General features: G+C 43.3%; 1 protein-coding gene across 2 annotated transcripts in view; it reads right to left on the bottom strand.

Moving 5' to 3' along the window:
• Positions 1-11,310, bottom strand: part of ACSL1 (acyl-CoA synthetase long chain family member 1) — a 36,823-nt gene extending 25,513 nt beyond the window's left edge. The window contains exons 1-2 of one of the 2 annotated variants that reach the window (XM_040064255.2): positions 11,193-11,310; positions 2,117-2,344 (exon numbers count right to left, since the gene is read on the bottom strand). In XM_040064255.2, the coding sequence (XP_039920189.1) occupies positions 2,117-2,311 (195 nt within the window). In that variant the 5' untranslated portion in view covers positions 2,312-2,344; positions 11,193-11,310. Of the gene's footprint in view, positions 1-2,116; positions 2,345-6,150; positions 6,298-11,192 lie in introns of those variants that run through there. The other variant, XM_040064256.1, reaches the window with a different exon arrangement.
• Positions 11,311-16,166: the final 4,856 nt, after the last annotated feature.

Raw genomic sequence — 16,166 nt, 5'->3', positions numbered from 1 at the left:
TCTAGTTTAAATTTCTTACTGTAAATGAACAGGTAGATTAGATAATAAAATGGTAGCAAAAAAGCACTGCCTTCTGCCATGCCTTTTTTGGAGCAACTGCTCAGGCCTTTTAATAACGTATTGTTTAGGCAGAAAAAAACGTTAAGACGTTCTCTAAATCTGAGCTCTTATCACTGCAACATGCTAACACGCACAAGTGTTTTTCACTTACTGTGAAAAGTAAGTCTTACTGCTATTCAGACTTCCCACTAAAACATATTTGCTAAAAAGGCATTGAAAAATAATGCTGTTATACCTATCTTGCTCTGATCAGAAAGCCAATTAGTGTAATTGGATCAACAATACTTTAAGTCGCTTAGTGAAGTCTCATACTACCAAACAATGATTTCAATCTCAGAATCCAGCAGTGACAAGTAATTTAACTTGAAGTAAAGGCGGTGAACTGAGACTGCTGTCAAGAGTCTCAAGCAAATAAGCATCCATCGTGGGATTTACGGGCAGCTAAAAGCTACTGTCCTACCATCTTCAAATGCAGTGGCCCCCCAAAAATCTGCTGAAGTCTACACTGTCTAATGAGGCACTCCACAGCTGGAAAACTTGCACTGCTAGCTCATTCCAGCATTTAAGATGTGCTGGTTTACAAGACTATTCTACTTATCATCTACATGTCTGCTGTCAGAATTGGAAAAGCTCACCAACAGAAGTGATATCTAACTTCTAGATCCTTACTCTACACACGTTGCTTGAACATAGGGGTTTTTTTGCAATTATCACATTGCAAGGGCATCTCTTTTTTTCCCTTTTGTGTACTTCTAGTAGCAGACCACTATTTGCTACAGTAACATAATGTGTCAGTAAACTTGCTGTATGCTCTACTGAGAAGATTAGGAATAAACTGTGAATGGAGAGGCCAACTAATGTGTCATTCTTCAATCTCAACAGTATTAACATTGAAAAAAGTGTCCAATTTGAATTAATTACAGGAGTTTGCTAAAGTTCATGGGGTTGACCTACTGTAAATTTCAAATGCTGCCACATTTGTTTACATCAGTTTGTAGTCACATCTGCTCTTAAGCCCAAGAATCATGTTGATTCATTTGATACAGGACTAGATGCAGTCTATCCATGAAGAAGAATGTAGTGTAAAAGGGAAACTTCAGTTCCAAGTGTGTATATATGTATATAAATATAAAAACCTATAGTGGTAGTTTCTAACTATCATGAGTAAGGCAAGAAGCTGTTAGCTTTCCAATTCTACATTTTCTAAGTATTTCCCTTAAAGATCACAGCCTTCCAAAACTCTCCTTCCTTCAAAAGGAGAAAACACCTTGTCTATCCTGAAGAAAGAACACCCTTGAAAGAGTAAGTATTTGACTCTGTAGTGAGCAGGAGAATCAATACAACCACAACTCCCAAAAAAACCAGCCTTGCAATCAGTTGTCTATATTTGCTCACAAAGCAACAGCTTCTCCCAGTCAGACTCTCTATTTCACTTAATTTTTAAAAAGCCACCACCTAAAAGTAACTCTGCTTCTAAAAAGCGCAAGACAAAAGCTAAGCTAACATATTCAGAGTTTAGCAGGTGGCTGGTTTAATTTCAACTTGCTCTGTGGCTGGGCTTTCTTGGCAGACTAATATTTCTTTCCACGGATCATCTGAGGACAATTAGTACTCTCTTCATGCTTGTAACACAATATAAAGTCTCATGTGTCAGCTATTATACACTAAATAACAGAAGAGTATTAGCCTAATCAGTATATACCAGCATACACACTCTGACCCCAAGACCTAATTTAACAGGTCATCATGTGGCCAGGAATTGAAAACTACACTGTGCCAATTTTAACATGAAGAAGTTTTGTCACTAGTGAGATCAGAAGCTCAGTTGTCTCAGCAGAGTCTTTTACTACTGTGACAGTTATTTCCTCAGCCCTCAAACTGGTTTTCAAATTCAGAAAGCCAAAATAATGAGTTCAAGCCACATTTCAGAAGTATATTCTCCCCACACTATAAGTTTAGAAATACCCTAATGTAAGTCAAGTGTTCAGTCTCTCTCAATACTTCATTTAGGGTTCAAATTTCATTGAACTACAGCATCCATCGAAGTGGCACTTACCTCTACTTCCACAGACTGCATTGCTAAATCACATGGTGGTTTTAGTGCTTTTGGTCTTGTTGCATACCAGTAGGTCGTGAGGGCTGCAAAAGCACCGAAGCCCATCAGAGTATTTGTCGGAAGGGTGCGCACATACTGTCTGACATCCCCAAGTTCTGGCATTCGTAGGTATCTAAACAACTCATGTGCTTGCATTGCAGTTCAGTGCAGTTGTTCCAATGCTGGAATCTGTTGGTATGAAAAAAAAGTTGCACAAAAAAATCTGAAATCTGCTTTTGATTCACTGTTGCTGTCGGGCAGCAATGTATGCTTTGTCCTACAGGCTTCCCACTATGAAAATAACTTGATCTGCCACTAGGCAAGCAATATCTTTAGATATCCGTGCTGCAAATAAGTAAGCAAGCCATTATCAGTTCATACTCTAGAAAAATAGGTAGGGCTGAGAAGAGGGAATTTCTTCAGGCTTTTAGTATTGCTTTCAACAGAGACTGCACTCAAATTTAAAAAAAAGGAGACCTTTTGTTAAAGGAGAGAATTTCACAAATGTGAAACAGTTATTTGTAGAGTAGATGTACCGTAAGATTGTTTAAACGATTAATCATCAAGCAGGGAAGTCTGGGAAATGAAGGGCAGGGACATAGTTATCTCACTTGCATGTAACCGAGAGCATCCCAATCCTATAGGAACGGAAAAACTGTGCTCCTGCTAAGTCCAGTAAAATAAACTCTTTTCTACTCTCCCTTCAGACATGCACAGAAAGGTCAGTACAGCAAACTGCTTTCAAAGTCTGTATCCTCCCATAGCTCCTCCATGGTAGTTAGCAAGTTTCCTATTTCTCCCAGCACCATGCCAGTGATTTATCTCTAGTCATGAGGCAGACTAAAGCAGTGGCAAATGAGGCCCAAGGCAGCAGCGTGCAGCAATATAATCAAGCACAGGAAGCACATTTGATTTGTCACGTTCACACAGAAGGAAGAGCTGGAAGAGGCTGCTCCCTGCCAGCACTCACTGACACGGATATTCCACAGCAAGAACCAGCTGCAGGAGAAGGAAAAAAAAAAAAAAAAAGGGATTGCAGTCAGCTCAACTGGTGCTCTCCTCTAGAGCCAAGGTCTCCCGGGACGTCTGTCACATGCCAAAGCCCCCGGCCGATGCCCACTAGGTGAGAGGTGAGCGGGAGCAGCCGGCCCGCGCGGAGCCAATGGCAGCCGGCAGCGCTCGGCCCGCAGCGCTCACCCCACCGCGCTCAAGGGCACCCGCTCAAGGGCCCTGACACCGGCACGGCCGCCCGACACCCAGCGACGGCTGGCAACGCTGTCCCGCTTGCTTCAAGAACAAAGAAATGTATTTACTCGGTAATTTATGTCCTAGCCATTTCCTATGGATAGCGGAATTCAGCAAAGGTCCTAGAGAATGTCAAAGGAGGTAGCTAACAGCTAAAACATACTGTGTAAGGAACGCCCCCTGCAGGATGGTGGCATATGAGACTCTAAAACCCAAACGGGCAGAATTACATTTGTTAAGTTTTAAGACCAACCATACCCGGTTAATATTTCATATATCTACAGAAAAATCTCTAGCTTACAGGCTGACCTTGAAATCTTTACTGCTGCAATCAGTTATTCAGCCAGAAAACAGAACCGTGGTCTAGTTCACAAAAAGTCTAACCAGTATTTGAACAAGATTTGCTAGAGACAGCAAAATAGTAATAAAATTAGTTCAAAGGGCCATGCTTTCACAATGTTAACAGGACAGGCTGAAGCAAGGTCATGGACGGAGGCAGTGTCAGGAGGGAATCAAGTTCCATCTCTGGAACAGTCCTGGACCCACGGAGTAATCCTCAGCCAGCAGGCGCGGCTCTCTCCCCCACACTTTTCTTTTCTGGCATACCTTAGGGATCAGGGCTGCATCACCTCGACAGGCAGGGCAGGGCCACTACAGAAATGCCTTTTTGTTATTTGCACAGTGATAGACAGCAGACTATAATCAAAATCCACAACACATCAGGCTGTATTAATAGAAGGTAGAGGTGAACTGAATATATAAACAAGCTTTTCATCTCTCATTTTTTTAAAAAGGAATCAGTTATTGACTTAATAGTTAAGATCACCATGTGTTTGCTTTTTAGGCACCTAATCATGATAATTAGCATTGCAGGTGTGAAAACTACTTCTTAAGTTTTACTACACACAGTTGGAACAGTAAGAATAAAAAACCCTCATACACCAACAAGGAAGTCGGGACTTAAAAGTTAATTTCACATTTATCATAGACACCATGTTACGAAACTAGATAAGGGGGTCTGATGTGTGTAATGGCAAAGGGCAAGCTTAGCTCTTTCCTCAAGCTCTACAATGACCACCTTGGACTTTTAAAACTGCTTTCCTGTCTGCATTAGTCATGAAGCGTCCTGCACACACACTATGATTTAGGAATGCAATGCAATTTGAATTACTCAAAAGGCTGTGATGCCTTTACAGGTAACAAGAACTGAAGTAAACATCGTCATTTAATTCATTCACACAACAGTCCCATTATAGTCAAGGACTGGCAATGATTTTCAGCCTGGGTGAAGAGAAAAGATGAAAATCTCTTGTTTCTAGGGAAACCTGCAGCATAAAACTTTGCTTGAACAGTTATACCACAAGTTATCAGGTATACAATGATACATTTTGCCATTTATGTTTATATTGAGATAATATCTTCTTATCATGCCTTCTGCCTCATCCACACAAAAAACAAGGTGAGGACAGTTTTCTGCAAGACGAAGTCATTCCAAGCTTTAACACTATCTGTTAAATCATATGAGCTCTCGTCTTCTGCATTCAGAGCAAAGGCAGGTGTAACCAAGACAATAAATTTGCCTTCTTAACATATGCATCCAAATATACCCCATCAAGAAAAGAGGCTTCAATACCTTTCAGCCTTCAAGTCATCACAGTACTTACTTGGCTCATGCTCCAACATCAGACATACTGGGTTTATATCATGACCAAGGAGAATGGTTTAGAGCTTTCACACTGAGATACAAAGATTTTCACGGTGGAGCTCACATCTGGCTTTCAGTCATTTTCCTCAAGGAAGGACCCAGCTAAGATTGCTCACTCAAGACAAGGAAAAAAAGCTATGCCCTCTTCACAAATTCTAGTCCTGCAATTCCTTCTGACAAGCAGGATTGGGAACACAAGATCAGACTCAAACTAAGCCCCAGGGTAAGACACAGCTGAAGACCAAAAGCAAGGAATGCCAAATGAAAAGTACCAGACTAATACTCAGATTGCTACATGTAGCGGGGGAAAGAGCAAAATTGACATTTGAGGTCAAAAGCATTTTTCTCAATGCAATCAGTAGACCTTGGTCTTTTTTCTAAAAGACCTGAGGGAAAGCAGTTTGGGTAGTGAGGCAAAACTGCTTCAGAGACAACTATACGTCTTGACCACCTCCAGAGTAACAGTTCCCCCAGTGCAGCCCAAAAAGGCATCCCTAGGAATTCACCGGATCAGTTTGGCTAAGGAGCTCTGTAAGTTTCAGACAAAGCCAGCTCTCTCTGTTCACACACACACATCCCCTCTGCAGCACCCAAGACTCATTCTTTACAGCACAGCCAGTATCTCAAGGCAAAGACCCAAGTTGGCAGGGCTCTGCCGTTCTTTGCTGCTCCTACTCTCGGCATACAATGGCCTATTTACAGCGGGCAGCAGCCTGCCTATTGTCCACCCATAGCCAGACATCGTTCGAGTGCAACGGAAGAGAACAGGAGAGCAGCCGTCAGCTTCTGTATTGCAAAGAAAACAAACCCAAGAGCCAATGGCCTTTCTTTCTCTCTATTCTAATATTTAGATAAACAACACACTAGCACTGCCATAAAGGCAGGTCCATCACATGGTGTATAAGAACAGGCTGTATTATTTCTACAGCCTCTTGCAGGGAGGAGAAATCCACAAGACAAGTTGCCTATCTCTTATTATAGGCAATATAGCACTGAGATGTTTTCATTTTGATATGCTGAAACAGGGAACCAGCCACCCACATACCTTTGAGTTGTTCTGACAGCTACCTGCCACTGCAGTCTGTTTTTTTCTTACTCTTACAGATTACACTGCTCCCATGGATCTCATTTTTTCCTTACGCCTTTCTCCACTCAGCCTTTGAAAGAAGTGCAGAATTATGTTCTAGCCCCTTTATTCTGTATAAAAAACAGGTAGAACAAATAGCTTTGGCTATTAACCTGAGAAATCCTTTCATCTGAATAGAATACATAATCCTAATCTGAGTGCATTTACAATCACCTTAAATTTGAGTCAGTCCAATCTGCTCCCACAACCCTCTCCACACTGGCCAGGCAGTCACAAGGGAGGGGATCTGGCAAACTCATCTTCCTTTATTACTTGTGCTGCTAGTTCTCAGCTAGATCAACTCTTGTCTCAATGACCAGATAGCCAATTAGCTACAACAGCACAACTGGGGAAGAGGGTGGATTACTGTAATACTACACATTGAGCACAAAACTGTAAACACTGCATGCAGGTCCTCCCAGGATTTTCTGCCTGTCCTGCAGTCAGAGGGGAATCTGACTGAGGTCTTGCAAACACCTGAGACATAGCCAAACTAATCAGTAAGTACAACCAGCTTCAAGATACAGCAAAGGAGCGTTGTGATTTCTCCTTCCAGTCTCAAATACCAGTTTAAGCCCTGTATAACAAACAGAACAGCAAGATGCCTACTGTGGTGCAGCCTGTCATATCATATATGAGGAGTCATATATGACTCCTCAGTCAGAGAAGATTTGTCTGAACAACACAAATACATTGAACTGTCTAATCCACTACTATGACCTCCTCCTCCTCCACCACCTCGAACTCACCCCAACTTAAAAAAAAAAAAACAACCAGAAATCACCTAATTCACCCAGCCAAGCATGAGAGCTATAAACCCTGCTTTTAAAGCAGTAACTGACATATTTACCTTCCTGCAAGAGGAAAAAGAAAAGAGGAAAGAACCAGAGAACTGTTAATAAGGAACACATCCCAGGCAGCATGAACCACCAGGTTCCTAATATTCACACCTCACATCCATCCATCCTCTTCAGCTCCCTCAGTCAGGCTCTCAGCAAGCATGAGGCATCATGCACTGGGGTGTAGGTTGCCTGTACTGGTTCAGTTTCTGTTCCTACATTTGTGACAAGGCAGAACTGGAGGGAAACAACCTACAAGCTGGATTCAGATCCATCAGTTAGGCCACAGTGACTTACTTCATAAAATGCAATCAAAGTTAACACTTTTGCTGCAACCTTTAAGGAGCACAAAATCTGAAACTGTTGTGTCAAGGTTCTGCTCACATCAACAAGGAAAGTCACAGGCTTGTCCTCACACATTTGGCCTCAGTCCCCTTGCAATCAAGTGGAACTCCACCTGGATTCTTGCCTCTCAGTGATGTTCAGTAAGTAATTTGAGTGCATGCTGGTGAGGTCACTGGAGTTTATTCAAGTTCAGGAGTTGAAACACGTGACAAGAACCCGCTCAATGCCTTTTGTGCAACTACAGTCCTCCAACATTTGGTAACCCCATGTATAAAGGAAAACCAACACTTAGCATTACAACCTTTCTGAGAATGATGGATTTCAGTTACCTTTAATCCATGCCTATGCATACACAACATGGCATTAAGCAGTCTTACCGGTTTCTCATCTCCGAAAACCAGATAAGATGCCTACAAATATTTATTTTTCAGCCTACGCTGGTATCCATTAGAATTGCAACCCTGAAACTCTGATTTGCAAATACATCATGGCACTACTCTGTCAATCTCGTGTTATTCTAAACACCAGTTAATTGAAAACCACCCTACAAAATCCAACAGCTTTCTTGTGATATGATCTACTCAGCTTGAGAAGATCAAGGCCAGTACGCAATATCAAGCTAACACACAGTTTAAGTGCTCACTTGAGACTCCATGAGGACTCACTCACACTTCTGATACCTGAACTCTCGCAGAAGGCAATATGGGTCAGGCACACTAAGCCCCATTGCATCGCACTAGATAGTGTTTACATCCAGCAGGTTGTTACAAAAAACATAACCCTTAACACTCTGAGACTGGAAGATCAATAAGTACTTATTGGAAGATCAATAAGTACTTATGAGAATCAATTGGTTCACTGAGTGACCTCCCAACACCAGAAGCCCAAAAAAATAGTATGACAAACAGAGCAACTTTTTGACCTCAGGTATTAAAGTATGCCTGCATCTACTCCAAGTCAGCGATAGTAAGTATTTTCTTCTTGCTTTCCTAGAAAACTAATTTGACCTTACCAGGCTATTATTGCAGTCCAACTGCAAAAGCCAAATTTCCAAAACATGGCACATGCAGTTATCAAACCAATCAAACTAAAAAGCTGGGTTCAAGAACAGTAATTCATTAAAAAAAAAAAAAAAAAAAAAAAAATCCTCTTCTGGAAATAGGACACAATGCACTTCTGCTACAGCACTTCAATGGTTCAACTACAAAAGCAAAATCTGTTTTTCTTCTACTTCTCTATAAAATCATGCAAGCTGTTTTAAATCAATTTTGAGCAAATTACCAGTACTACCAAGATTCAAATCCTAATAAAAAGTGAAGTATTTTACTATCATAGAATGGTTTGGGTTGAAAAAGATCTTAAAGATTATCTAGTTCCAAGCTCCCTGCCAGGGGCAGGGAATCATATTTTACCCTGTGTAGAGTAACTCTCAACATGAAACGCAAGAGAACAGAAGCCTTATGCTATCGAGTGTCCTTGTTTCAGGAGTCAGGTGGGATCTACAGAAATGCCAGCCCCACATCCACAGACAGGGTTCAGCCTACAGCCTGTAAAAGGTCAGCACTGTATAGCAGAGCTTCCCTGAGCCACACAGCATTGTAAACTCCCCCACAAGACCATTCACCAATGAATAAACCATCAGCTTGTGAGGATTTCTAGGGAGTTACCACTGGTTATATTTACCATAGTGAAATATTTAACATATCTGAGCTTGTAATTCAGCAGAGCAGGGAAGTAGGATACAGATGGCAGACTGATCACAAGACCACCAGAAGCCCTACTTATTAAGTAATGTATCCCTTGGGCCAGAACATCTCTCTTGTCTCTGCCGTACATTCAGAAATTTCATGCCATTAGTTTTCCTCAGTCTACCCAATTCCATCAACCATATTATCAAGAAAAACAAAACACAAAAACCTATTATTGTCTTCTATTGATCACATTAGTAAAAGTGTACTTTCTTGGAGGGATAAGAAAGAGAAAAGAAACCTTTTACTCTGCCTCACTGGAGAGCAACACACACAAAACAGGGAAGGTACAACCCACCTCTGCCACCTCCCAAAAAATCCCATGAAGTATCTATTTCTAGTGAAGCAATGAGACAGGGAAATCAGCTGCAAAGACTTTGCTCAAAAAGTCTTTGTGGTAAGTCACTTACCCACAAAAGTATTTCAAAGTTCTCTTTCCTTCCATTTTAAATTGCTGGTTTTGTTTTTCTACCAATATCAACCTTGTACTTGTCCCTTCAAGCAAAAGGCTACTTGGGGGTATCCTTCTCAAAAATTAAGGCTTATTTGCAACCTCACGTTGGTCAAGTTGTTGTAAAACAACATCTACCAAATTTAGAAGCTACCTTTGTAAATTCATTGTAATCATTCACTCCTCAGACTAGGTTAAGGCTGTTTGCTCAAGACCTTGAATTGATAACACTACACACAACAGCTACTTGTAATGACAAGCTTAGATTTTCCCCATCAGCAATCTTTCAAACATTTCCCCATCTCAATACAAGCAAGCTACATATCCTTAAACTTTAAAAAGGCAGTAAGAGAAAGGGTCCATGAGGAACTCTATGTATCAGTTTTTGCATTGCTAGTACTGCTATTGTTGCAAGAGGAAGAGAAAGGTATTTTTCAGTAAACTCAATGCCCTCTTATACTCAATTTCTTGATCCAAGAAATCTGATCCAAATCCTGGGGCTGAGAAATCTCAGCTTGTGAGTTAGAGAGCACGTTCCAAAGCAAAAAGGCAATAATAAACTCTCCCAGTCAGGCTCAGGAGAGTGCATGATTCTTGTAGAGCAACGCAGATGAAAAAGGAAATCTATTAACACCACATGGATGAGGTCTGTTCTTTCCTATCACAGAACCTGACCATCATATCTCAGACGCTAACCCAAGTGAGGCATATGTTTAGATTACATAGTCCAAGAGGGTGTCCGTAATACTCCAGACAGCTCACAGACATGCCCTTTAGAAATTTAGAAGGGCTCAAGTGTTGCAATTCCTGTTCAACAGGAACAAGAAATGTATGCATCCTAGAACAAAAGCGTCGTGTAACCAGGCTAAATCTCTGTGCTGAACCACTGCATGTCCTACCTAGCAGTAGAGGAGGCCTGCAAAGTCAAAGCCACTCCGCCTTCCATTTTAGGCCAGTTTGGCTCACGCTGCATTTCGATACACTCTCTACACTGCTTTAGGAAAAAAAAAAAAAAAAAAAAAAAAAAAAAAAAAAAGCTGCATCAAGTACACGCTGCATTCATTCCCGAAAAAACAACCGACTTGAAGGCAAAGCCGGGCAGCCAAACGAACGTGAAGCCCCGGGATCAGCAGGCAGCACGGCGCTGCCCAGCCCGCTACCTGCCGCTCGGCCCGACCGAGCCGCTCACCCCGCGCCAGGCCGAGCCGAGCCGGGCTGGAGAGCAGCGCCGGCGCCGAACAATGCCCGGCCAGCCCGAGCTGCCGCAGCGCCGGGGGGAGGCCGGACACAGACAACTACGCTTTCCTGAAGGCTTCTGCGCGAGGGGAAGTCGAGCCGGCTCCAGGGGACGCCGATCCCACTGCGGAGCGGGAAGGAAAGCCCCGCGGCCCCGCAAAGACACTCTGGAGGGATCGGCGGCAAGATGGGACGGAACCGCCCGGCCTCGCGGTGACAGCGGCCGCGCAGATCACCCCAGCCCCGCGGCGGCCGCTCCGGCAGGCCCGGCCACCTCCCTCGGCGGCGCGGCCCCGACGGCCCCCGGCCCCGACGGCAGCAGTGCCCCCGAACCCCGCTCACCTCCCGGCAGCAGCAGCGACCACGGCTGTACGGCTGTACGCGCCTCCCCGGCGCCGCCCTATTTAAGCCGAGCACGGCGGGAGCGGCGTGTGCGTGTGCCGAGCCCGCCTCCGCCCCCTCCTCCGCCTCCGCCTCCGCCTCCGCCCGTCCGCGCCGCCCGGCGGGCGTTGGGATTCGGCTTTCTGCGCGCTGCCTCCCGTCCCTCCCGCTTTCCTTGCCCGTGTCCCTGCCCTCTTCCTTGTCCCTGCCCCTCCCCACAGTAACTCACACAAACACGCGGGGAGGGCGGTGGAAATTTTGTACTGTGCGGGCACAAATGACAGATGCAGAGGGAGCTGAGCAAAGCACTGGCAGTACTGACACCTAACACCTTACAGGTCTGAGGTGACAGCTTGCAAAGGAAGGGCTTTCTTACGGCTTCCGAAAGGACATCTGCAGCCGGTATAAATATACTAAAAGGACATATGTTGAGTATGAAAGTGTTGGAAGAAGACATCGACCTTGTTGCAATTTGTTGCTTACCTCTGCCAAACTTTGTTTCATGAGATGCTGTGAATTTGAAGGGCTTACTGAGGTGGCTGGGTTTTTACCAGGACCCCTGACAGTTATCACAGAATCACAGAATGGTTTGAGTCAGAAGAAACCTTAATGATCATTTAGTTCCAATGCTTCTGCCACGGGCAGGGATGCCTTTCACTACACCAGGTTGCTCAAAGCCTCATCCAACCCGGCCTTGAACATTTCCAGGGACATGGAACCCACGGCTTCACCAGGCAACTTGTTCTGGTGTCTCACAACTCTCACAGCAAAGAATTTCTTGTTCAGATCTAATCTAAACCCACACTCCTTCATTTTAAAAGGCATAACCTCTTTTCCTGTCACTAAATACCCCTGTAAAAAGTCCCTCTCCAGCTGTCCTGCAGGCCCATACCTTCCCTTCAGATACTGGAAAGCTGCTGTATTGTTTCTCCAGAGCCTTCTCTAGGCTAAGCAACTCCAGCTCCTTCAGCCTGTCTTCACAGGAGAGGTGCTCCCGATCATCTCCATAGCCCTCCCCTGGATCTCCCTGAGGAGGTCCATGTCCTTCTTGTGCTGGGGACACCAGAGCTGGATGTAGTATTCTCAATGGTGTCTCATGAGAGCAGTGCAGGAGCAGAATCCTGTCCCACGCCCCGCTGGTCACACTCCTTCAGATGCAGCCCAGGACACCTTTGGCTTTCTGGGCTGCAAGTGCACATTTGCTCGCTCATGTCCAGCCTCTCATCCACCAACATACCCAAGTCCTTCTCCTCTTGCACTTGGCTTTGTTGAGCTCTATGAGGTTCATGGCTCCACCTCTCAAGTCCCTCCAGGCCCCTCTCAGTTGACGGCAGTTGAGTTACCTCAACTGGTTTTGGTTTGTCTGTATGCTGCATGAGTCCATTAGACCTATAAATCATCACGTCACATGTCAAAGTCCCACTATGTTGCACATTCTGCATTGCCATAACTTCCCTATGCTTCCTGGGTATTATTTATTTTAAGTGTGTGTAGGGGTGTTAAGGCTGTACACTTTCTCATATATATATATATACACACACACACACACACACACGTATATAGATAGTATTCTATAAATTACTGGAGGTACTTTTATTTTATATAAAGGCAACTACTGTCTCCTAATGCTTCAGTTTATAGCAGAGTATATCAGGCAAAGGAGTTCCTGCAGAACAGTGTTTTAAGAAAGGAAGGAGTCTATATTCACTTTTTAGCTCAAAGGATGAGGACAGTTGTGACACTGCTGATAGTCCCCACGTAACTGCACTCAGGTTCACACTATGGAGTGGCTCAGAAATGCAAAAATAAATTCCTCTCTCAGTAAAGGATGTGGAAGCACATAATCCAGGAGTGCATCTCACTGACTGCTGCTGTTGATGGGCACGGAGGTTCTAGCACCACAGTAAAGCTTCTTGAGTAAAGTCCCAGAGTACAAGCAGCATGGACATCAGCTGCTCTGCCATGGGTGGGCTGTCCTGCTTCACTCCTATTGCACCACACTTTGTGCTCATGTAGACACAGCCAGACTCTACCAAATGATTTTTGCATTTTGTCCAGGATTTTGGATGAAAGAAACAAGTGAGGTAGAATTGCATATACCATCTCAGGCACTGGTGATTTCACGCTTTGTCCTGGATGCATTTATGTTCCATCTGCCAAACACCAAAGCTTATTAATATTTTATCTACTATGCTAATTAATGCTTTATTAGCACATGTTTCTCCACATCTGGTTTTCTAAAGGCCATAAACCACATTTTGGTGATTTCTCCAAGAAACTTCAATGAACTGGTTTTCTCTTGTCTTTGACTGGAAGGAGAGTCTCTAAAGAATATCTCTCTCTCTGTGTCTCATACTTTTTCATGATTTCTGTCAGCAACATGAAATTGCAAAAGTTTCAGCTGCACAATATTTAAAAGGGTATCTCAGTGGTGCCACGTATCACTCCTCTGACGCTCCTTGATGCTCACCACATTATACATCCAGGGACTACATTACTCTCTGAAATCAGCTTTTTGTCAGCTGATCAGAGAAGATAGGAACCCAGTCTCAACCAAACTATGCAGGGAAACAGAAGGAGGAGCATAAACAAAATCTACAGTGAAAATATTGGACTGTTTTACACAGGGGAACAAAGGAATCCAGTGTTCCTTTGTATGAGGATGGGTCTAGGATCCTTTAACAACTACATACACATTTTAACTATATTTGAGGTTTCACCAACTCTTTTTATTGGTGTACAGTGCACACAGGTTCTAAACCTATTTCATTAAGGAAATCTGCTCATTAAGTACATCAGATGAACCAAATAACTAAATAAAGACACCCAAAATGAGATTCTGGCTTTCTTGTTTATAGGAATTCCCTATATCCCAGTCTGTGTCCACAGCCACCCATCCTCTCATCAAGAAGGGTCTGCCTCCATCTTTCTCTGCAAAATAGGTATTTACACACCAACAAGATCCTCCCCAAGTTTTCCCTTCTTGAGGCTTAGCCTCACCTCATATGACAAAAACTCCAGTCCCTTTACCATATCCGTGGCCCTTCACTGGACTCTTTCCAGTATGTCCGTGTCTCTTTTGTAGGGAGAGCAGAGCAGAAACAGTGCTCCAGTTGTGCCTCCCCAGTGATGAGTAGACGGGGATGATCATCTCTGCTTGACTGCATGTGGGGATGGACCACTCTTGAGCTTGTACAAGGTAATCCTTAAAAAAATCAATCCTTTTTCTTGGACCTCTCCTCTCTCCAGCACCACAATGTTAACAGGGCAATTATCCCATAAAGAGATTGTTGGAAAACAAAGGATTTCCAACTCAGCATATGAACATTATAGAATTTTCAGCTTGGTACTTTCTTTTCTTGATATTTTCTTGGTAATATTGATATCAGAGTACTGTTCTTATATATATGTACTGGTTGTCATTGCCTTTTTTTTTTTTTTTTTTTCTTTACCTGGTATGTACATCGCTGTACTGAATTGGGTAATCCTAAGTGTATCAACTCAGAACTATCCCAAGTGTATCATTTTTACACAAATCAGACTGTTTAGCCTTCTACCATACTGTATCTGCATCTGCTAACACTTGTGTGCAATCTCAAGAGAAGAAAAAGAGAGAAATATTATGTAAATAAGCACTTCAAAATGTGTAACATAGAGCAATTAAAATCCATGAGCTACTGGGTCCATGGAACAGGACTAGTTACTTTTGTCTTGACAACCCTCTTCCCAGTGAGAAATGGAATAATGTTCATTTTGCATTTGTAAATTTGATACACTTGAGAAATGGAATGTCAGTACTGACAGGAAACGCCAGGGAGACAGAAGGGGGGGTGGAATCCCTCCATAGTTGGGAACCAGCAGGACCTGAGGACAAGTCCAGCAGAAGCAATGCTTTTCCCCAGGAGCTCTGCTGCCCCCCAGGGCACCCAGATAGGTGATTCCAAGTGGTTTAACCAACAGGCTTGGGCAATTTGAGGTGTGAAGTCAATCTGGGGTCCATGTGGAGGCCCAGTGGGGAACAGCAGGAGCCAGCACTAGGAACGAGGACAAGGCTAGGACATACATCACCTCCCTTGACCTGCCAGCCACTCTTCTTTTGGTGCAGCCCGGGATATGGTCAGCTTTCGGGGCTGCAAGTGCACATATTCCTGCCACAAATTGAAAGACAATGGTGACATGGGGACCTAAGTTTGAGGTTATGTGACAGCTACATAATGGTTGGATTTAACCTCAGAGGTCTTTTCCAAACTAAATGATTCCATGATTCTATGACAAGTAGAGCTGGGATAAAAAAGTAGTGCGTGAAGAAGATACTAGAATAAGATATTGTAGGCTTGCAACAGATGAACTGTTGAGGACAAATGAATTTAGTTATCTCTATGCCTTTTTTCCCCCCTGATCTATGTCATCATCATACAAGTGCATTTTCATCTAAGAAACAACACATCATATTGGGCACTGCAGCAAACATCCCAAAGGTAAGAGAAGCCCAGAAGTAAGAAACTCTGTCCTAGGTTAGAGATAAAAAATATTTGTAGGGAAGTTCCTGCAGACTACAGTCATCTGCCTTCCTTTCACATGGATGAAAACAAAATCAGACAAACTGAGTTAATGAACGAGCGGTACTGGCAGGGCTCTGGATAAAGGTCTGTGCAGAGGAGCCTAAAGCTTGCTTCAGTCACCCTCAGTATGTTGCCTTTAACAGTTCTTCACCTTACAAAGACAGAAGTAAGGAAGTCATAGGAGTACTGAGTTCCATGAAATACAGGTCTTCTGAAAATTGATTGAGATACCTAACCAGGAAAATAAAATGTTTACAAAATCCTCTGCATAAAGGCACAGATTAAAAAAAAAAAAAAAAAAAAAAAAAAAAAAAAGTGACATTTCTATGACACACCAGAAAGCAGACATGATATATATATACACACACAAACA

Source organism: Hirundo rustica, chromosome 5, assembly GCF_015227805.2.
Source record: "Hirundo rustica isolate bHirRus1 chromosome 5, bHirRus1.pri.v3, whole genome shotgun sequence".
NCBI lineage: Eukaryota > Metazoa > Chordata > Aves > Passeriformes > Hirundinidae > Hirundo > Hirundo rustica.
This window is presented reverse-complemented; position numbering and strand designations above follow the sequence as displayed.